The sequence below is a fragment of the Haliotis cracherodii genome, unplaced genomic scaffold, assembly GCF_022045235.1.
Source record: "Haliotis cracherodii isolate W230 unplaced genomic scaffold, xgHalCrac1.p SCAF_2, whole genome shotgun sequence".
NCBI classification, from domain to species: domain Eukaryota; kingdom Metazoa; phylum Mollusca; class Gastropoda; order Lepetellida; family Haliotidae; genus Haliotis; species Haliotis cracherodii.
In genome coordinates this window covers 79,524,774-79,546,720 of record NW_027266275.1, presented here as the reverse complement: position 1 = coordinate 79,546,720, position 21,947 = coordinate 79,524,774, and the positions used below count along the sequence as shown (strand labels likewise).

The window sequence follows — 21,947 nt, the reverse complement described above, 5'->3', positions numbered from 1 at the left end:
TCGGTAGTATATGATGTTACAGTGTGTCATACTGTTGTCCGTAAATATTCTTTTTGACATTTGATGTATGTTTAACTTGAATTGTGTCTCTTGTCTAGTGCAAATCTACAAGTATATGTATTTGCATATAGTAATTTGATAAACACAGCTGAGAGAGAGAGTGAGAATGGTTTCACCTCGCTTTTTAACAATGATCCAGTAATATCACGGCCCAGAAATGGGCCTCACACGCTGTTCCCATGTGGGGAACCGAACTGGGTCTTCGGCTTGACGAACGAACGCTTTAACCACTGGGCGACCACACTGCCCCCATCGGTGTGGCGTTACCATAGTTGATATGTGTACTTGTGTAAACTACACATAAGGAGAGACATAATAATTAGTGTGGCCACATAGTTACAGTTGATAACAATATGAAATGCATTACTATGATTATCTATAATATATGTTAAATCAGCGATCATTGTAAGATTTTATGTATATATCATGTATAGTTTTGTCAAAATTATGTATGTGTGTGTGTCCGACTCATTGTCTGTGAAAAAATGTAGTACATATCTACATAAATCACATCAGAACGCACACTCGTTAACCATACAGTTTAACTGGATAGAGAATTGTTACATAAATATGTTTATTCCTACATGAGCCTATACTATAATCGGATATCTAGTCTCCCCTGGTGAAAGCTAAACTTTATTTTACAAGCACTTTAGCATTAAATTAAATTCCGAAGACTGTTTGATCGAAAGTATTTATATGAAACGAGTTATTTTTAAATAATATTTACAACGCATTTCATTTTTATTGTCCATCTGTATATTGTAAGGGAAACATAACTGTGTACATGAATAACTATTGTCTGCATAATGAACATGCATCTTAATCAATATAATTGTGATCCCGAAATCGGACGAGCACATATTCGACTTCAACTCTAAATCTAATTACCGAAAAACTAAAACATTTTGGACGTTACAAACAATACAAACAGTGGCTGATAAAACTGACAATTATTTGTCAATATATGAACTCTTCTTTTAATCAGTTTTAAGATTCATGGAGGAATATAGGGGGTGGGGGGTTATTATGAACAAAATGAAAATATGAACAGTGACTATTCTGTTGTAGTCTGTGAATCTTGCTTATTTACTACACTACAGGAAAATAAACACGTGTGTGTATATACAAACTCACCAAATAAACGAGAAAAAATTATGTATGTATTTGTAATATATTTATCTACTTCGGGATGTTAAAAAATATCTAATTATAAGAGGCAAAATAGCGGTGAGAATTACAGGAATGGATAACTAAATATCATCAAAAACCGTTTTAATGTACGGCATTATGGGACACAGTCCGTTCAAGATATTGCATTTCCATTTGCGAGGTTATCGTATGTTTACATTGGTTGTACGGCTCCACGTGCTGTCATCGAAGCCCTACGGAGAGCTGGCGATAGGTCACTTTCATGTATACAGATATATTGTCATGCACCTCGCCATCGCAGTTGTAGTAGCATATCTATATAATTATGCAAAACAATATGTAAAACGCCCCCAAATACTTGTAGTAGTCCGTTCTATTCTGATTTCTGAAAAAGCGCGTTTGTTTACAAACAAGATTGGTTGGTTGGTTTGTTGATAAACGCCGCACTCAGCAATATTCAAGCTATATGACGGCAGTCTGTAAATAATCGAGTCTGGACCAGACAATCCAGTGATTAATATCATGAGCATCGATCCACGCAATTGGGATCGATGACATACATCAACCAAGTCAGCGAGCTTGACCATCCGATCCCGTTAGTCGACAAGCTTGGTCACCTGTTACGACAAGCATGGGTTGCTGAAGACCTATTTTACAAACAAGAGAAAAGTCCGGTCACGCTGTATGCAAATGGAGTGATGCTTATCTAAATCACCACTGCGCCGGAGTGTTGCCGTATACCGTAAGTAAAAATCCAAGATGGTTGTTACTGGCCTAATATGAGACCGTATACCGTCAGTAACAGCCATCTTGCATTTTCCAACACCCACATTACATATTTCCAAAGAAATTCGTTATTCGAAACTTGTTTTGTGGTTTTATTAATTAAGTGTGATGTGCAAGGACATTAATCTTTTTTTAGATCGTGTTCGTGACTTTATTGATAAGGATTATAGTTAAAAATGATTGTCAAGAAGGTTTGGCCTCTATGGTTTGAAGAGTAGTCTCCCTTTGACCCTTAACGTCAGCGCACTCGACTTCGAAGAGTTGTGCAATATGGATACCACACAAACTTTTCAGCCGAATAAATACGTTATTGTGTCCTCACCCAATAGTTTTCTGCTAACCTAATACGACACCGTATACGGCAACTAAAGACACCATCTCTAATAATATGTGTTTATGTTCATAACAGGTACTCAACGTACTGCGAATGATCTTCCTGCAGTTGCATACAGTTGGTTGGTTGGTTTCTTGTTTAACGCCGCACTCAGCAATATTCAAGCTATATGACGGCAGTCTGTAAATAATAGAGTCTGGACCAGACAATCCAGTGATTAATATCATGAGCATCAATCGACACAATTCGGATCGATGACATGCATCAACCAAGTCAGCGAGCCTGACCACCCGATCCCATTAGTCGCCTCTTACGACAAGCACGGGTTGCTGAAGACCTATTCTACCCCGGATCTTCACGGGTCACAAGCATGGGTTGCTGAAGACCTATTCTACCCCGGATCTTCACGGGTCACAAGCATGGGTTGCTGAAGACCTATTCTACCCCGGATCTTCACGGGTCACAAGCATGGGTTGCTGAAGACCTATTCTACCCCGAATCTTCACGGGTCACAAGCATGGGTTGCTGAAGACCTATTCTACCCCGGATCTTCACGGGTCACAAGCATGGGTTGCTGAAGACCTATTCTACCCCGAATCTTCACGGGTCACAAGCATGGGTTGCTGAAGACCTATTCTACCCCGAATCTTCACGGGTCACAAGCATGGGTTGCTGAAGACCTATTCTACCCCGGATCTTCACGGGTCACAAGCATGGGTTGCTGAAGACCTATTCTACCCCGAATCTTCACGGGTCACAAGCATGGGTTGCTGAAGACCTATTCTACCCCGGATCTTCACGGGTCACAAGCATGGGTTGCTGAAGACCTATTCTACCCCGGATCTTCACGGGTCACAAGCATGGGTTGCTGAAGACCTATTCTACCCCGGATCTTCACGGGTCACAAGCATGGGTTGCTGAAGACCTATTCTACCCCGGATCTTCACGGGGGGACAAGCATGGGTTGCTGAAGACCTATTCTAACCCGGATCTTCACGGGGGGACAAGCATGGGTTGCTGAAGACCTATTCTACCCCGGATCTTCACGGGTCACAAGCATGGGTTGCTGAAGACCTATTCTACCCCGGATCTTCACGGGTCACAAGCATGGGTTGCTGAAGACCTATTCTACCCCGGATCTTCACGGGTCAGTTGCATATAGGAACCACCTGACAGCACTAGAGGGAAGCAACACTCAAAGTTTGAAAGTCTTGAACTATAGATGGGTATTTTCTTCGCGGATTCAAAATTTGCTTATCATGAATATATCCTAACAAAGGTGCACATTAAAGAGCTGCAGCCAAACTGACATGTGTTATGTTGTTGATTAATGCATTCACTTGATAGTCCAGAGCGGCTCTATCGTTGACCAGTGAGTTGGTCAGCACGCAGAAGAGGCTCTGAAATCAAACGTTATTTTAAAAAAAATAATATCTAGATCTACCTACAAAATAATGTTTTGAGACATTTTTTACAAAATTAAATGAAGTTTTATAAATTCATAAAAATGATATTTTAAGTAGCATTTAGAAGTGGATACTATGGTATTAAGAAGTTGAAATCAATTGATAATAAATAAAAGCAACAAAAAGCTTTCCATTAGTCAATTCTGTCTTCCAGTCATTAAAACATAATAAATGGAAAACTTCAGGCCTTTAACTTTCACCGTGTGCGAAAACATTAATATATTTGTATTTTTTTTATAGATTTGTTTTTAGTCATTAAACTTCAGAATCGCACATTTTTCTCGATTCTATAGACTTCTGTTAAGTAGAATTCAGGATTCAGGGGATTAGCATCCTCACAATTAAAATATCCAGATCACCCAATCTTCAGTTTAGTTTGGCTCTTACTACAGCACGGGGTACAGAAGACCTATTCTGCCCAGAAACCCACAGGGGAAGATTCTCTGGAATTTGTCATAAAAAAAATATGTGGAATATAGAGAAATACATATTTATATATATAATTTGTTTCATTGTCACTTGTTTAGAAAGTAAATACTTCCTCCATTCGTCACCACTCGCATCTGTCCCGGAAGGACACGAGTTGAACTTCCTGTTCTAGTGTGTTATGTTAGTCCCGTCCCATGACTGTGGAATATATATATTTTAAGAAAACAAAACTAATATATAGAAGCAAGTCTCTAGCCAGTTCTATTTCACAATGATACGGCAGTTTTATGAGAGAATGCATGGTTCGATTCAAGGAAAGTAACTGCAACGCAACCGCAGTTCAGAGTGAAAGAAGCGGCTGGTAAATCACCATATTTACGGTGTGTGTCAGAAATCAACGTTTCTGGAACACTGGTTTAAAGAAGTATCCTTGACAGATTCATCGATCGTGAGTGAATAAAGTGTGTATGTGAATCTTGTTGACATCTGAGTTGTCATGTTTGTTCGTTATTTAAACTGGCACTCAGCAATTCTCCAGCTATGACTGCGGTCTGTAAATAAACGAGTCATGACACAATACACTGACATAACGAGATTATCCACGCAATTGGGATACGATGACCAAGTCAGCGAGCCTGACCACCCTATCCCGTTAGTCGCCAAGTATGGGTTGCTGAAGACCTATTCTACCTCGGGTCTTCACGCGTCGAGTTCATGTCAAACGGGGGAGAGGGCGTAGAGGAGACCGGCTGATATCTGTCCCAGACAAATCATAAGGAACATTTAAGGTTCTCCTAATTATGATATATAATTTAAATGTTTCACGTCCATTTGTATTGCAGTGGAGTCTTAGTGTGCCTTCGCGATGAATTCAGATAAATACACTTACTTCACTTAAGCAACGTAGAGAGTAAGCATATTTGTGTTGTACATAAGCTTCGTTATGTTGATGTAATGTACCATGTGCGCCGCAAACATTTGCAATCTCTTGAACAAAAAACCTTACGTGGCCCACACGTGTTTTTGGGGAGATATTGAAAGGCTACCGTGTCGTTTTGGTACATCTCATCTGCACCAGACAAACCAATGATCCATATTGCGAGCATCGACCCAGGCTGTTGGGACATGAAACGATTTGATTTAAAGTTCACACGGCATTATTTCAGCCACCTGGGGACCAGTGTTTAGAATCCCAAAGTAACACTACCAGGCGAGCACTAAAACTAGCTCAAATCCGTTACGCTTCGTATCATACCGCCTGACAGCGTTGATTTTATTTAACTCCAACGACCAAAAAAAAGAAAGTTAAAACAGAACAAATCGTTGTCATAATTTACGAACATTTATTACATCGAATTCACACACCTTTCATCCACAATATGTACAAGCCGACATTCACACTAATTTTTATCTACACTTCACGACTTAACGCCCTTGGCTTTTAACACCTCTGACATGAGGTCCTTCATGTACTGAATCTCGCGTGTCAACTGATCAACTTTGTCATGTAGTTCTTTGTTCTTATCCTCGAGACCATTTTCCTCACTTTTTACATCTTCGGCTTCTGCCTTTTTCTTCTGGCGATATCTGATGGCAGCGTTCTTGTTTTGCAGCTTCTTTTTGTCTTTCTTAGAAAGAAACTCAACCTGAAGATCTGAGTCAACTGTGTCCTTAACCTTAGACTTTGTACTACGCCCGCTAGACTTAGAATAGGGCGAGGACCTAATTCTAGATTTGCCATTTGATTTAGGGGTATTGTCCAAAAGCATCGCTTGTAGCTCACTGCAAGTGGATGCGTCACTCACAACGTCTGTCGCACAACTTGAGTGGGGGGAGGAGGGCTCGGAGCCAGACAGGAGGCTTTCTACATCTTCTGCGGAAAGGGGTGCATGCATGATGCCATCCATGTTTGTTAGATGTATGGGAGACATGGGAGTCTCGAGACTAGAGTCCAAGGACACAGCGCCCAGGTCTATAGTTGGAGCCACCTGTGCCTCTGGTGACGGTGGGGTTGATTCCGGCTCCAAGCCCTGCTCTATCAAGCTTCGTAGAATTTCAGGACCCTTGACCTCAGAAGAGGTGTCTGCAGCTTCCCATGAAGTTTCTGGGACTGAACTGACATCCATGGCACTAGCAGAGTCCTCAACCAGGCTCTGTAGCATCTCCGTGATGCCAACATTCTCCATCCACTCATCGCAGAAGGGGTCTGGAAAAAGCAATGAACATATTGAAATAAATTGCCACAAAATTAAAAGTAATCAGTATTTAACAAGACAGATTTATTCCACGATGTTATTCACCATTTTGAGTCTTAACTAGGAAAACGCACATTACCAAATCAACTTGGTTTAGTTTCCGGGTTGAACACTCGACCTTGACCTTATGATACGGTCAACTCGTGACCTTAAACACGCACCTGCGATATGATCTGTCTGAGCTCCAAGCAGCGCGCTGAGGTCATCGACGCCGCTATCGAGCGGAGTCTTGACAATATCTGTCGACTCTAAGTCGACGTTCTTCCATGGATCATCGAACAGGGTCAGTCCGAGCGAAGGCTCGAGCTGCCAGTCCTCCGACAAGAGGTTGAGGTCCTCCATGTTGAGTGTAGAAGTCATCGTAGGTATAAATGGGTTCTGTATCTTGTGCCTTTACAGCAATTGCCAGGGCGAAGAGGAAAACGACATTGTGTTGGGGTCTGAAAGAAAAAGCTCTCGTGTCAGCCATAAATCTAAAACCAACGATATGTGGGGGGAGGAGAAATTAAGGCCATTAAAATTATCAAACATAAAAATTGCATGACAGCTAATAAATTCACAATTATGTGTAGATACAATAAAAGTGGAGTTCCTATAACGTTATATAAAGATAACATACTTCATAATTCCAAGTGTGATTGTTAATGGACAAAATATTAATTGTGTCGCCCATATGGCGGGAAGTAACGCGTGGCACATGTGGACATGACTAGCCTAACTGCGCAGTAATTTTTAAGTATTAATTAAGCACATATAATATCACATTGTAGCACATAAATGTAAATTAAAACGATCAAATGTGTATTATCAATAATGTACTTACGCCATAGTGCAAAATTATTTGCACGGGTGTTGCGGGGGTTGCCGGCTTACGCTGCCATCACGATAGGTTCAACGTGTAGTCTTTCTTGATAGCTGGTAAAACTGAGAATGGAGAGGTGCGGGCGATGTGGCCAGCTAAAAAGTGCACTTAGTGTGAAATATTACTACGCGTGACGTCTACAGCTGCCCGAATTAGCTAAATATTCACATCTATGTGCATCATTAGCTTCATTGTGAAGTTAAACTACATTTGAACCATATTTACACTATTGGCTTGTGAAACAAACTCGTATATTTATAAAGGTTCTGATGCACTCTTTTGCGAAGCGGATGTGTACATATTTCTAGGGAGTAAACAAAGCATAGGGTTGCATCAGAAAATTCTGGCAGTGTGCCAAAACATGTGATATGACGTAGATCCTGTGAATGCTATCACGTGTGATCTGTTATTCGATTGGCCAGTTACCGACAGCGCCCACAAATGCAGTTGCTATATTTGGGTATTGGCGATCCAGCACCCGCCGAACTCGTCAAACATGAATGGGCACGAGGCAAATACTAAACCACAGGACGAACGTGGTACGGCGACACTTTGCCAAATCATCATGCTTCTGTTGTTGATTCTGCAGGTGACACGGAAAAGTAATACGCACGTGTTTATTTCATTCATATCTTGAGTATTTTTACTATCTGTCAATCCTCGACAGGTGTTGTATGGGAACATATGTTACCCCCTCCCGATAGTCAACCATACCAACAGCTCCCACACGTTCATAGCGACTAAAATATAATATTATGATCTTAATATAATATGTAATATATAGTATCAACAAAATATGTAATATATAGTATCAACAAAATAATGTACCTGTTGATGTAGATCAATATGTAATTTAAGTATCCTGTGGATAGTCCGTGCATGTGACGGCGTCTAGAAATCAAATCGAGTGACCGCGGACCGGTTTCATAAATTATTTAGTTTGAACTTTCCAGTAAAATATGTTGATCATAGGCATTAGGTAACCTTGTATTTTCCTTTCAATTACTGCTTCATATTGTGTGGTGGTAGTAGTAGCTATAGTAGCTATAGTAGCTAGTAGTAGTAGAGACACAGTACAGCTCAAATTCAATGGATGAAGTGTATATATACATTCGTGAAACCGTTTGAATTATTTGAACAGCTCATATTTGGACTTGTATTTGATCTATCCACACACACACACACACACACCTGTCGTCTATATCTACCCATCTACTGTGTCTTTTTAGTGATATCCTTCACAAACTTAAATAAACAAGTCACGTTGCCTTGGATCACGACGATCATCCGGGTATGTCGGGTCGTCATGCAGAGTTCCGGAATATAATTAGATACGAGTAACCCCGAGTCATGCCGAAAGCAATCAAGGAAGTACACCATCTGCATGCGGTAGTCTTCACACTGGCGTCTCAGATAACAAGATGGCTGCTTAATTGCGATCAATATTCTCTGAACAAAAACCTGTGAATGTACGGAAACTATATAACAACATTTGAAGTATTAATGAATATGTCCACGAATCGTGTCTCCGTTCCCTGAGCAATAGAGCATGAATAACCATATGGTATTTCCCCGAGGCGCCATAAGCTTAAAATAGGTCGAACCTTCTGCAGCACGTGGAGATAATCGCAAGCCTTAACTACAAATACAGATTAACGACCCATGGGGATCTTAGGATAAAAGTGGTTGTCGGTTTGGCAAACATAATTAGATGTATGTGAATGTGGATCTATTTATAGGAAAATGTACACAGATTATATTGAATAAAATCCCACGATCCACACATTGAAATATGTTTACATAATTGATGGTTCATAGGATTTATTTGGTATTTCCTCTTTGTTCAAATTAGTACACAAGACTATAACTAAGTTAAGGTGAATCACTTTTGAATACTTCCGTTCAGTTATGAAAATAGTTCTTATGTTATAAATACACATGGAACTAATATGACGTACACTCACACTTCGTACACACCGCCGTCATATAGCTGGAATATTGCAGACTGTGGCGTTAAACAACAAATAAACAAACACCTTGTTCACTCGAGATATCTTACCGATGGAAACAAACCTGAGTGAGTGAGTATGGTTATCATGGGGTGTGTGCACAATTAAGATCTATTTAATGTCTATTTATTGTCTTTGGTGGTAATTTATACAGAAATAAAGATTTTTTTCCGAAATGGTGTGTGTGTGTGTGTGTGTGTGTGTGTCTGTGTGTGACACAATCAGAACACATCGGGACAACGACCTTAACGGGTGTAAAAAGGGAACAGCCCTATATATTCTCCATGGTGACAGGGACTGTACAGCAGTCAGAAGCCTAGACAGGGGAAAACAACATAAGTCATTTACATGGAATTTTATCTTTATTATGAAAATATGAAATATAGTAGAAAAATATGCATGCAAATATATAGAAATGGATTCTCAGTCCTTGTCAAAATACATACAAGACTATGTATATAGTCCCACACACCGCTGAATATATAGTATACGTGCAGCTGTTATAACTCGGCATAATCAAACCTGGCGACAAATCAGTTGAAATTCTCTGACTATACACTGACCTACAGGGAGTCCACTTACATATACATATCGTCCCTTCACGTGAATTTTGTAAACAATCATCAGCAGTGCTGATACAGCCGTGTAGAAAGTCCAGCTCAACACTTGTAGGTATGTCTCTAACCCAATAACAAAGTAACCATTTATGGGTGAATACGCCTCGTTACGTGACGTTCTCGAGATAACAGTCACGCCGTCTGTCCATTAATAGCTAGCGTCTAGACTCACGTTTTAAGCAGGACAAGACTGCTGGCACAAAACGATCCTATCAAATGCTATGTTAACATTACAGTACTTTAGTACATGCTGTGGTGCGATATCCATGTATGTCGCTAGGATACCCTGTGCGCACGCCGCATTTACCGCACATTTTAGGATTCCTCTTAGGATATGTTTTAGTAAGAGTTTGAAATCAAACTGAATAAATACCTATAACTTAATAACTTCATGCGCCGCAATAAATACGAAATATATTACCGATATATCTTTTGTTTGTTTGTTCTTTCACTGAGTGTCCAACATATGACAGCTGCGTACAAAGGAGACAGTCTCCCACCTGTGAACTGCTTAATAATGTCGAACCCCACGGCATGAGTCGCTGTACTTCAAATATTTTGTCATGGTGTGTCTGATCAAGACGAGCCGCCGTGATATACCGTCGTGTTAACATCAATGCTGTATAGTGCCGTGCATTTACCCATTCACACAACATCGACACCATACATGCAGAACAGAACAATTACATGCAGAACAGAACAATTACATGTAACAGGTGGGTAAGGATGAGATATGGACGAACAACTAATGTATTACAATGAGGAGCGACAGGTGGGTGTAGGTTCTATCTCCTTATCAAGCAAGCGTTAGAACCTACACCGAGAAGTCGCTCTTAATCGTAATACTGAAGTTTTTCATCCATAATTCATATCCTTACTTAGTACTCCAATTTCTAAATGCCCCTCAAAGAAGTTATGTACCAGGTGCATATACTACTCAAAAGAAGTTCAGGACCAGCCGATCCTTTCATATTACTATAGGTAATTTGTCATGCCATGACATACCATAACTATCGTTAATCTGTCATGCCATGACATACCATAACTATCGTTAATGTGGCATGTACAATATATGTACATTTCTGAATAATGCATATAGAAATGTCATAGCAGATGATGTGTGTCTATAGAATGGTATTCTGAGCATCCTGGCCCTGATGAGGGTGTTACACGGAGAGGACTGCGGCCAATACATGAAGTGCATGGCTTGCTTACGTTTTACAAAGGAGGCTAAAAAGAAGGCTGTTTCAACCGATACGTGAGACATCAATGTGCATGTACGTGCACACACATGTATACGTCAGGGCGAAATATATCTTGTGTGGCTGTTGGGACGTCATGTACCATGTTTAGTGAGTGAGTATGGTGTTACGCCGCTATTAGCAATATTCCAGCAATATCACGGCGGGAACACCAGAAATGGGCCTCACACCTTGTACCCATGGGGAACTCGAACCCGGACTTTGACATGACGAGCTAACCCTTTAACCACAGGGGTACCCCACCGTCCGTGCCATGCCTACTCATGATACTCGAGACTAAACATCCAGGTACATGTCATCAAATGTTAGCACTGTCTTCATCCATATCGACGGTGATGGTGTTAGTCCCTGCGTCGGCAACGTCGTCGTCCGACGTAGTTGAAACAGAATCATTGTTGGACTCGCCTCGGAGTCTTTGAATATGTCGACGTTGGACCTTCATGATGACTTCCTGCCTCACGGCCAGACTGAAACATCGAGATCAACATACACTGAATGAGTGAGTGACTTGGGTTTAAGGCCGCTTTGAATAATATTCCCGTTATATCGCGGCGTGTCAGCTTAAAGTGGGAGGAAAGCCCGACGTAATGCAGATCTCAGTCGTTTACCACTCCTGTGTAAGCCACGAGAACGGGTCTGGTGCCGACAAACCTAGAAACATAATCGGGGCGAACCGGGAGTCGAACCCATTATCCACGTTTCTGGAGTCGTAAGGGGCTTCCGAATAAATTAACTTTCGATATAAATAATCGAACCTTGAGTTCGGTGTGACGAGCGAAACCTTGAGCACTACCCCACCGCCTCATAAAATTGACAATTGGGTGTGCACTCACCCTTTGAGATCTTCCACGTCGTTAGTGAGGGACTCGATTGTGATCCGGAACTTCTGCATCTCAGACCGCAGATGGAGCTCGTTTTCGGCCATCAGGGCCAGGTGTTGCTGCCAGTAATCCTTGTTATGTTTCTCAAGGTTCTGGCGTTTTTCCTTAAAGAAAGACCCCGTCTAACCAATAACATTTATCTCAGAAGAATAAAATACAAATGCCAAAGTTAAATTCCACGTGCCATTATTGAAGCTTTTTTGTGTTGCCATTATTCTGTAGAATACTCAGATGAGCGAAGGACCATGAGGCGATGACACCGTTATGCATTACTGCCCTCGGGCGTCGGGCAATCGTATTCTTTACCTGTTCTTAACTATTCTTTGCTTTGTCTGAGCCTTTCTTACATAAGGATTACCGCGGCTGTTTACCGAAAACAAGATCTGTAAAATTAAACTTCTGCCTTGCAAAACAAGCCCCACTGCTATTGATGTGAATCCGCGCACCTGCAGCTCTCCGTTTTTCCTTCTTGTGACATACCTCAGCCTTGCACCCTAGTCTGTGGAAAGTGCACCTGACCTCCACCAGAGGGCAGTCCTGCTCAATGTGATCCGGGATGTTCTTCCGGAGAATGCCCACAGCTCCACACACCGTGCACGTGACCGGGAACTTCTCACACTCCAGTAGGTGGTGCATCTATGCAGAACGTCAGGGCAAAATTAACGTGGGGTTTAGTTTTGCAGTAAAGTACTTTTCAGACACATTCCCAGGTTATGTCAATGTATTTACTGGGATGTGAGCAGGTTCATGCCCCCCGGAAATTTGTTAAACACTTGATTGCATTTTAAGCAATTTCGTGCAGTTTGGACAACATTCACACCAAGAAATGTAATAAGTCAATGTCAAATAAACAAAGATGGCGGATGCAGTAAAATGTCGAAGTTAAATCAGTACTTTTTAAAAATCGGACATAGCCCCCGCGCAACAGGCTATCCGCCGGGTCTGGGAGCAATAGTACGACCATAAACATCACCGCCGCGTCTTCACTTCGAGTCTGAACCAGACAATCCAGTGATTAATATCATAAGCATCGACCTACTTAACTGGCATGCGATGACATGCATCAACCAAGTCAGCAAGCCTGACCACCTGACCCCGTTAGTCGCCTCTTACGACAAGCACGGGTTGCTGAAGACCAATTGTAACCCGGAACTTCACGGGTGGAATGTCTTAACTAAGCAGCACGGTCTTCTGAAGAAACGCCGGCATAAAGGTAACTTACTGGTCTGTCCGCCAATGCCAACGTTATGTGGCAGTGGTCACACGCGACGGGCCTTCTCCTGCAGGAGGCCATGTGGGCCACCGCTTCCCCGCGTGTCACCGTCAGCCCACAGTTGTACTCGCATGGCAGGGGGGCCATCTGACAGGCATCCTTGTGGTCCTGGGGGACAAACAACTTGTTGGTGTTTGAGTCACATTAAGTACATCTTCCCGAGGCAAGAGAGTTAACTGACTATAAAAGTGGAAACTGGACTTTTATAGTCAGTTAACACCCTTGTCTCGAGAACATGCATTAAGTACTAGTCAAAGCAAATGCGTTATTCAGGACATGTTTCAAAAATAGGAAGCATAGATCCTATCCTTTATTATATTAATTTTAACAAAAATTCTCGTCACTGTTATATTATGAATGGTTTACTTGTTAAAAGCTAGTAGTGGAGTAGGTTGTGTGTTCATATTGGCACGAAGGATAAAATATTATTTATAGCAGTTAGCAATATTCCACGGCCTGTAACCAGTGATTTATAGCATGACAACTGTCAGCGCCTTTGTTACACGATGACAAACAGTCTAGCCATACATTGAGATAGCTCATCCTTCTTTAAGTCGTCGCCAAAGGCAGGCACAGGTTGAAGAAGATCTACTGGAATTAGAGCCCCACCCGGTTAATATTGTGAAGGGGTTTTATAAGTCAGGTTAATTTTGTTTGTTGCTTAAAGCCGCAGCTATATGAGGGCTGTCTGTAAATAACATTCGTCACCACTCGCCCCTTTCCATAACCCACAAGATGACTCATCCCCCTATCGATGAATGCTATGTTTGAAAATACGACAAACTAATCAGAATGCGCGTATGACTTGAAGTACTTCGGTCAAAGAATCCATCAGAAATAATTTTTGAGTTTACATGTCTTGCATTAACAATAAACCCAAGATAAGGTTAAATGTGTTCAATCAAACTGTATAATACTGTAAGACCCGACGTGTTTGAATTAGAATCTGGAATATATATGATATATGATGTGAATATACGTGAATCATTTCGCAACGAGGTGACAATTCTTTCAGCTATGCACATTTACTCTTAGACGGAACCCACGTGTCGCTATTCGGATTGTCCCGGAAAACACGAGATGGTCACGAATGTGTAAATACATGTAATACACAATTGGGGATATGATGACGTACATTTACGAAGTCAGTGAGTCTTACCAACCGACTCCGTTTGTCGCCTCGTATACAAGCATGGATTACTGAAGACCAATTCTAACCCGGATCTTCTCTTGTTTTTGAAATCAAGTAATTGACTGGCATTTTAATACAATAACTTAGAAAAACACACGAAACCTTTATACTTGTTTGTAACGACGTTTGGAGGCGACGTCTTGTCCTTCATCAAGGCAATCCTAGCTGTATAGAGACATATGTACGGAGACATATATTATGCTGAAAAGTGTCCATCCGACGTTGATTTGTACTCACTCCCACCATACTGAAATGTCCAAGTGTACGTGGTTTACAGGAAAGACGTGGTGTTTAAGGGGGGCACCACCAGCTGGATGGTCTCCCTTGGACTAGCTGCAGACTAATGGGGCATGGCCGCGTTCACTTACCTGGAGCTCCCGGAGCTCCCCCTTCCACTGGCATCGGTCATCACCTTTGTTGTGGTCGCATTTGACGGTCAAGGACAGGACTTCACGTCGGGTGGCGTTGTCGGGAAACACCTGACGGAAACGACGATGTCGACATACGAGTCATGCATATATATGTTGTTAACAATCAAACGCATGCCAGATCGGGTTCGCTTTAAAAAGACATTTTTTCTTCAAAGCAAATTACGGATGAAGTCTCTCCTTAAACTAGGTCTCTTGGGGTGGCAATGCTAATTAACAGCGAGAGAGGGAGTGGGTGATTAAAGCCGTAGCCATCATTGCAGATGTCACAACGGCCTGTAAATGAGTTGGACCAACATTTAACCAATGTTTAAAACAAAGGACAATTATCCACACACTTAGGGCACGACAACGCGCATTTAACCAACTCACAGATTGTCTGACCACCCAATTTTAGTCGGCTTTTAAAAATATCATTGATTTAGGGGGAAATACTCTCACCCAGGATCTCCATGGTGTTTAGTTCTAATTATTAGCAGGGGGCGTATTGGTCACAATGTCGGTATCAATAAATTAAACAAGGCAAATTGACAGAAATTGCCACGGAAAAGGAGTTATAGGTTTCGCAAATTCCGATAGAGTTGTAGCTACCCGTAGAGCTATGGGTAAAATATGCGCTCACTATATATGCAGATGACAGTTACATGGACGCAAAGGGTGAAATTGCCAGTGAATATGTGTGTATATCTTACCTCTCCCCGTACTCTGAACCATCTGTTGTCCACGGGACACTTGGCACAGGTTCTTGCTCTGTGAATGGGTTGAAGACAGAAACATTAACTTTACACGGGGCACACAGATACGATCATTGATCACGGTTACTATACAGTTATTGGCGGTGACCTGCACAGAAGGTATACGGTAAACGTTTCGTAATAACTATATAGCAGTGATGGGAGTAGTACCTTAATGATAGGTTGAGGTTACTTCCGCCAGACATCGAGACCACGGGAGCATACCTAGCAATATATGGAAATCAGCGAGTGATTTGCCTTCATACAGCTGATATCACAATAACTCTGTATAAAACCATAAATATGCCTTCATCTGTACCATGATGTGGATTATGCCTTCATCTGTACCATGATGTGGATTATGCCTTAGGCCTCCTCTGTACCATATCCTTTTGAGAAGTACCTGTATTCATAAAGCTGTATTGCTTTCCGAGTGCATATGTATCATGTGTATATGACTGAATAAAAATTTAAACAAAAAAACAACAAAAAAACTCTTTATAAAACGTAAACATTCCACCATCGCACCTTGAAATCAGCGGAAAGGTATGGAAAGGCTTATTCCTGACAATGTGGCAGTTATTTAAGAAAATTACGTATCTGCACAGGTAAGTAAATGAAGGTGTTAAAGTTTTGTTTGTTTGTTGTTTAAAGCCGCATTCAGCAATATTTCTGCTACATAGCGCGCGGCGGTTTGTAAACCAGACAGTCCAGTGATTGACAGCATGAGCATCGATCCACGCAATTGGGATACGATGACATGCATCATCAACCAAGTCAGCGAGCCTGATCCAGTTAGTCGCCTCTTATACGACAAGCATATTCGCCATTTACGGCAAGCAGAGGTTGCTGAAGACCTTCACGGGTCAAGTGTTAAAGTGAAGAATATCATATCTACATAAAGACCAGTATGCCTTAATGTTGTATAACCTGTTGTGATCATAAATAACCCCTCGGTAATTACCATATATCTTGCAAGATATACCTTCCCTCGGGGTCTCGGGGAGATATACGATCTCAGTGAGAGGGAATCTCCGTGGATAATCAATATAGGAATATTTCGTAACTCACTTGATGACGCCTTTCAGACACTCTTCGCAAAATCTGTGTCCGCAAGAAGTCTGAACCGCTTCCCGCAGGACCGCCAGACAGATTGGGCACTGGTACTTCCGGTCTACTTCGGGGTCAAAATCGTGGTCAAACCCGTGGATCTCCTGAATACTCACTTCCTCGACGCTCATCCTGTCTGGACGAAGGACATCGTTTCCATTACATTACGTTTCGGGTAGAGCACATGTTTTATACCATAGTCAGAAACGATTACGACTAAGTGTCCCATGAGTCAAATTGGGGCAGACCGGTGCTTGAAAGCATGATGAACAACAATCAACAGTCACAGTACGATGAAACACAATCAGATAGTTCACACATTATTACCACCCGATCTTACTGTTAGTATCCCGTCAAAAACACTATTCCAATATCAAGGCCGCTGAGCCAGCCTGCATGGAGTATTGAATGATATACTTATTCTGTCCTTGAGCTCGCTCCACAAAACGATCGCAGCGTTTAGCTGTCGTAAGTCTGTTAAAGTATGGGAGTTACGATCATCTTAGCTCTACGATCGCTTTGTGGAACAGGGTCCTGGAATCTTAACGGGTTACATACAGAAATACTTTTTGTAACAGGCGACTATGCTTGTCTTACAAAAACGGATGAAACTTGAAAACGGATTTTCCATAAAATAAAAACGCCACTCGGCTGAAAACTTAATTTTACCGTCGAATAACTATTTCTTGTTTGTTTCATTTTTAGCAAAGGGCGAAATGTAACTACTCCCTATTTACGCCGAAAGACCGGGTTCGATTCCCTACAAGGGTACAATATATGAAGCACCCATTTCTGGTGTCCCCCGCCGTGACATTGCTGGGATATTGCTAAAAGCGGCGTAAAAAATAAGACACATTCACTTCACTTTTAGCCGTAATCAAACATGGATGTATACATGTACATTGTTATGACCGGCGTTTAGCTACAATCATTAACACATCTAGCAAATATAATTATGGTCGGACATATATTGTGTTCAAGGTGGGAAATGTGCACATGAGTGCGAATTTTGTCACTGGTGACGAGTGAGTATGGTTTTATGCCGCTTTTAGCAATATCACGGTAGAAATGGGCTTCACACATTGTACCTATGTCGGGAATCGAACCCTGGTCTTCGGCGTGACGAGCGAACGCTTTAACCACCAGGCTACCAGGCCACCCCGTCTCTGTGACGACCAGCAGCTGGTAAATAGTGAAAATGAACAAACACTCTGAAATTCACTACTGATGTGGCCAAATCCGATCCTGTTCGTGTCAGAAAATAGGCATTACAAATCTTTCAGAGTATATCCTCTATTCTCAAATGTAATCTAACCTCCATTCCCACACAACCAGTATACGCCCGGGATCTTTTTATGAGGAAATGACCTATTCTGTTTTCTTAAGATGCACCTGTTTTAATAAGCTGATCAAGGTTTTCTTCGCTTACTTCTCAACACCAAAATTTATGTAACTTCTTCATATTTTTTTGCAGATATAACGAGCGCTTCTGAACATTCAGATTTCGCACTTTGGTAGTGAACGGTTCTTACCTGTGGGCATGTTACAAGCTTGATTTGACAGATCACTTGCAGCTGTTTGATGCAGAACAACGCTGCTGATATCTTAAGTATAGGAGGGAAGTGACACTTGAGTTGGCATCACCCGCTCGTCTTTTTTTGAAATAACAGCTTGGGCGGTTGTCAACAGAGCAATTACCAGGCGCTTGTCACTCAAGCTGACTTGTTTCCCGACAATGTTGGTAATGGCCATACTTTAACATTGTGTTTACAATCCGAGCGGTGTAAGCGTTGATTGGTCTCCTTGGCACGTGCAATGACCTCCTTACGTCGCAAGCTCGGGTTTTAACGCACGTCCACCACGAGATTAGTGGATGATGCAATGGACTCAGTTTAATAGAATTTCGTTGATGTTCTTAGTTCATATGAACTGAAACGTCGTAATTTTACTTGTAACGAACTTCATTGTACACCTCCGTATTGATTGATCTGAGTCGATATTTTCAAATGAAAGATTTGTCTGTAATCTTACCAATATTTCTGAATGTGAGTTTCTCTTTTTCAGAGAAGGCGCGGAAACAACTTTTTTGAAAAAAGAAGGGGTGCATTTTAAATACAACATGCAAGTAGATGCAAATAATTCGCAAAAACATATTGCGTTTGGTTGTGTTATATCTGTTGAAAACATATCAAATAGTATATTTTTTCTGACAGGGGGGGCAAATATGTGTACAAGTATCACTTGTCCCAAACTTGATTCAAATAAAATAAATTTTTAATAAAAAATCGGCACTGGAGTGGTTGGGGTGGGCTTATGGGGGATACAGGATTGAGATTTGAGTTATCGAGTCTGACCAAGACAATTTAGTCATTGATATTGTGAACAACGATCCATGCCCTTGGGGTATGGTGACACAATCAACGAAGATACTGAGTGGGGCCACTCGATCCACGTGGGCGCCTCCTGCGACCAGAATAGGTTGCTGTGGACCCAGTGAAACCCGGAACCACCACGGCCTGTACCTGAAGATTTGTGTCAGAAGATTATCAGGGTGCCGCATGCATACCATAAGTGCCGACTTATGAGGACTTGTCATTTACCGTATTTCCTCTATTAGACGCCTGGCCTCTAATAGACGCCGGCCTCTAATGGAAGCGGGGTCAATTGTTCAATGCAAAAAATAGATGCCGGGCCTCTAAAAGACGCCGGGTCGATCAATTGATACAATTAATGATCCCTTTTTGGGACCTAAATTACATAAAGAGGACTCCCTTTGAGATATATTTTCGGATATCTACGAACACAAAATATTTCCATTTCGTGACGATTCGGGACATTCGTGGTCATAGTGAAATGGGGGTGTTAATTGAAGCCGGGCCTCCAATAGACGCCGGGCCTCTAATTGACCCCGGGTCAAAGGCTTGTCCGAAATAGATAGAAGCCCAGGCGTCTAATAGAGGAAATACGGTAGCTAGCATATTGCAACAGTACAGAAACACACAATCACACATACTTATGACGATCAGGCAAAGTTTTTTTTGTTCTTGTTTGTTGTTTAGCGCTGCACTCAGCAATATTCCAGCTATATGACAGCGATCCAGTCTGGATCAGACAATCCAGTGATTGATATCATGAGGATCAATTTAATCAACTGGGATACAATGACATGAATCCAAGTCAGCAAGCCTGACCACCGGATCCTGTTTGTCACCTCTTAGGACAAGCATGGGTTGCTGAAGACCTATTCTACCCTGGATCTTCACAGTGAACTGTCTCCATTGATACTAAACCTTCTAAACCGCCAACTAAAGATATTGCTATGTGAACTGGTTGGTTGACTGCAATCCTACCCAAATTCTGTTGATTGTGGTTCATGCTATCATCCAATCTTCTGCCTCCTGAACTTGACTTAATAACTTACATGCAATGATATTGTTCAGATTACAAGATCATAACTAGATGAACGAGTCTTATGATAAGTGTATAAATAAGAGAAGAGAAATGCCATTATAAGTTATATGCTATTGTGTGTTTGTCCTGACAGATAATGAACAAGAATTCTTTATGATTTTTACCATTAATCTGCACAATATTGAATGAAATTCAACTTTTACCCAAAACCTTATGCCATCACAACTATGGCTGAAGAAATCCTCATAAATGTTGGTAAGCACAAGACCAAGAAGTACATATTTGGGATATTTATTTTATTCTGTTTTTCATCCAACAGACCAATATAAATCAAGATATCACAGACTTTGGTATATAAAAATAGAAAACCTAGTAAAGTGTACATAAACACATGGAAATATATGACTTTCAATCTGTCTTATGTCGGAAAATAAAATTTGTATCAGTTCACAGCAACAGAAATAATCTTTCCACTGCACATGTATATTTTCTGAGATAGGAGACACAGGTTACTTATGTATATGGAAAGTTTGTATGTGTATGGACAATTTTTTATCACAATCCAGTTAAAAGAAAAACTCCAGATTGCATCATTTTCAAGACTTAGTAATTTATCACAACACTGAAACAAACAGATATATGAATACATGTAATACTGACATTGTAACTTGGGTATACAATCACACTGAATCAAATCAGCCAACTACAGTCAAACCTCAATAGTCAGGACCTTGTTAATCCAGAAACCCTGCATTCCAGACAACTTCTGTTGTGTATGTACTGAACAAACATAAACGGATTTACACCCATACCCATGATTCATTAATTGTTGAGCGCCTCCGTTGACCAAGCGTCTGCCCAGTAGGTCGGGGGTTGATCCCAGTCCACGTCATACCAAAAGACGTTAACAGATGGTACTTCTTGTTACCCTGCCTTGAGCTCAGCACTAAGGGGATAAATCAAGGACTCGTATACTGTGTCTGAGTGGAGTATTCATGTTACATATGTGGTATGGTATCTCAGTTGGATAGCACTATAAAACCAGCATTTGTCCGAACTAGTTCAAGCAGCCATACACACACTGACAAACACACATGTATGCAGGTGCATACATAATTTTGCTATATAAGTGCAATATACTTGAACGCTTTCTTAAGCCCCATTTCAGCTCACATAATTAATTGGGTTATCTATATACTAGTACCTGAATCTTTTAACTGGGAACAGTGCTGTCTGGATAAGCAGGGTTTCACTGTACAGAGTGATATGACTTTGGGAATACATGGAATAGAGACCTCAAACGGCTGCTGCTGAGACACACGTAGCACTAACTGGCATTACATAGCTTATATGTACAACACATTTGTTAATAAAATACAAACTCTTGCAAACAAACAATGAATAAACTGGCAAATGTTGGAAGGCTAACCTGTGAGTAAATATTCTTCCTAATTTGTTTTGTTTGTTTACAACCTTGTGTATAATAATAATAAAACGCATTCTGTCAGGTGTTGGAAGTCTGATATCTTGGAAATTTCAGTGGCAAACAGGCTTCTTGGTGATTATGTAAGTTCTAATATGGCTTTATATGTTTCACATTGTAACTACTGCAAGACATTTTTTATCACTTGTTTTATAGGTCCTCCCCTCAGCAGAATATACAAGTAAATCTGTAATGGGAAATAA

The 21,947-nt window shown here is 41.2% G+C and overlaps 2 protein-coding genes across 2 annotated transcripts; both read right to left on the bottom strand.

Moving 5' to 3' along the window:
• Positions 1-5,556: 5,556 nt before the first annotated feature.
• LOC139468548 (activating transcription factor of chaperone-like) lies at positions 5,557-7,436 on the bottom strand. The gene is made up of 3 exons (XM_071250599.1): positions 7,306-7,436; positions 6,644-6,922; positions 5,557-6,433 (listed from the first exon to the last, which is right to left on the bottom strand). Exons 2-3 carry the CDS (start codon positions 6,840-6,842, stop codon positions 5,646-5,648), a joined length of 987 nt encoding a protein of 328 aa, XP_071106700.1. The 5' UTR covers positions 6,843-6,922; positions 7,306-7,436; the 3' UTR covers positions 5,557-5,645.
• A 3,676-nt stretch (positions 7,437-11,112) lies between these two features.
• LOC139469694 (TNF receptor-associated factor 6-like) lies at positions 11,113-18,392 on the bottom strand. Its single transcript, XM_071251939.1, has 9 exons — positions 18,383-18,392; positions 16,812-16,986; positions 15,912-15,965; positions 15,699-15,756; positions 14,947-15,057; positions 13,336-13,494; positions 12,594-12,749; positions 12,066-12,217; positions 11,113-11,699 (listed from the first exon to the last, which is right to left on the bottom strand). The coding sequence occupies exons 1-9, from the start codon at positions 18,390-18,392 to the stop codon at positions 11,531-11,533; spliced, it is 1,044 nt and encodes a 347-aa protein (XP_071108040.1). The 3' UTR covers positions 11,113-11,530.
• Positions 18,393-21,947: the final 3,555 nt, after the last annotated feature.

What these genes read in the sequence shown, in the direction of transcription:
- LOC139469694 (XM_071251939.1), bottom strand. An exon ending in GGTTCAGAGTACGGGGAGAG is followed by an intron (nt 15,058 to 15,698) that starts GTAAGATATACA and finishes CGTTTCCGTCAG; the next exon opens with GTGTTTCCCGACAACGCCAC. An exon ending in GACGTGGAAGATCTCAAAGG is followed by an intron (nt 11,700 to 12,065) that starts GTGAGTGCACAC and finishes TCGATGTTTCAG; the next exon opens with TCTGGCCGTGAGGCAGGAAG.
- LOC139468548 (XM_071250599.1), bottom strand. Translation starts at nt 6,842, where the DNA reads ATGACTTCTACACTCAACATGGAGGACCTCAACCTCTTGTCGGAGGAC. An exon ending in TCAGACAGATCATATCGCAG is followed by an intron (nt 6,434 to 6,643) that starts GTGCGTGTTTAA and finishes TGCTTTTTCCAG; the next exon opens with ACCCCTTCTGCGATGAGTGG.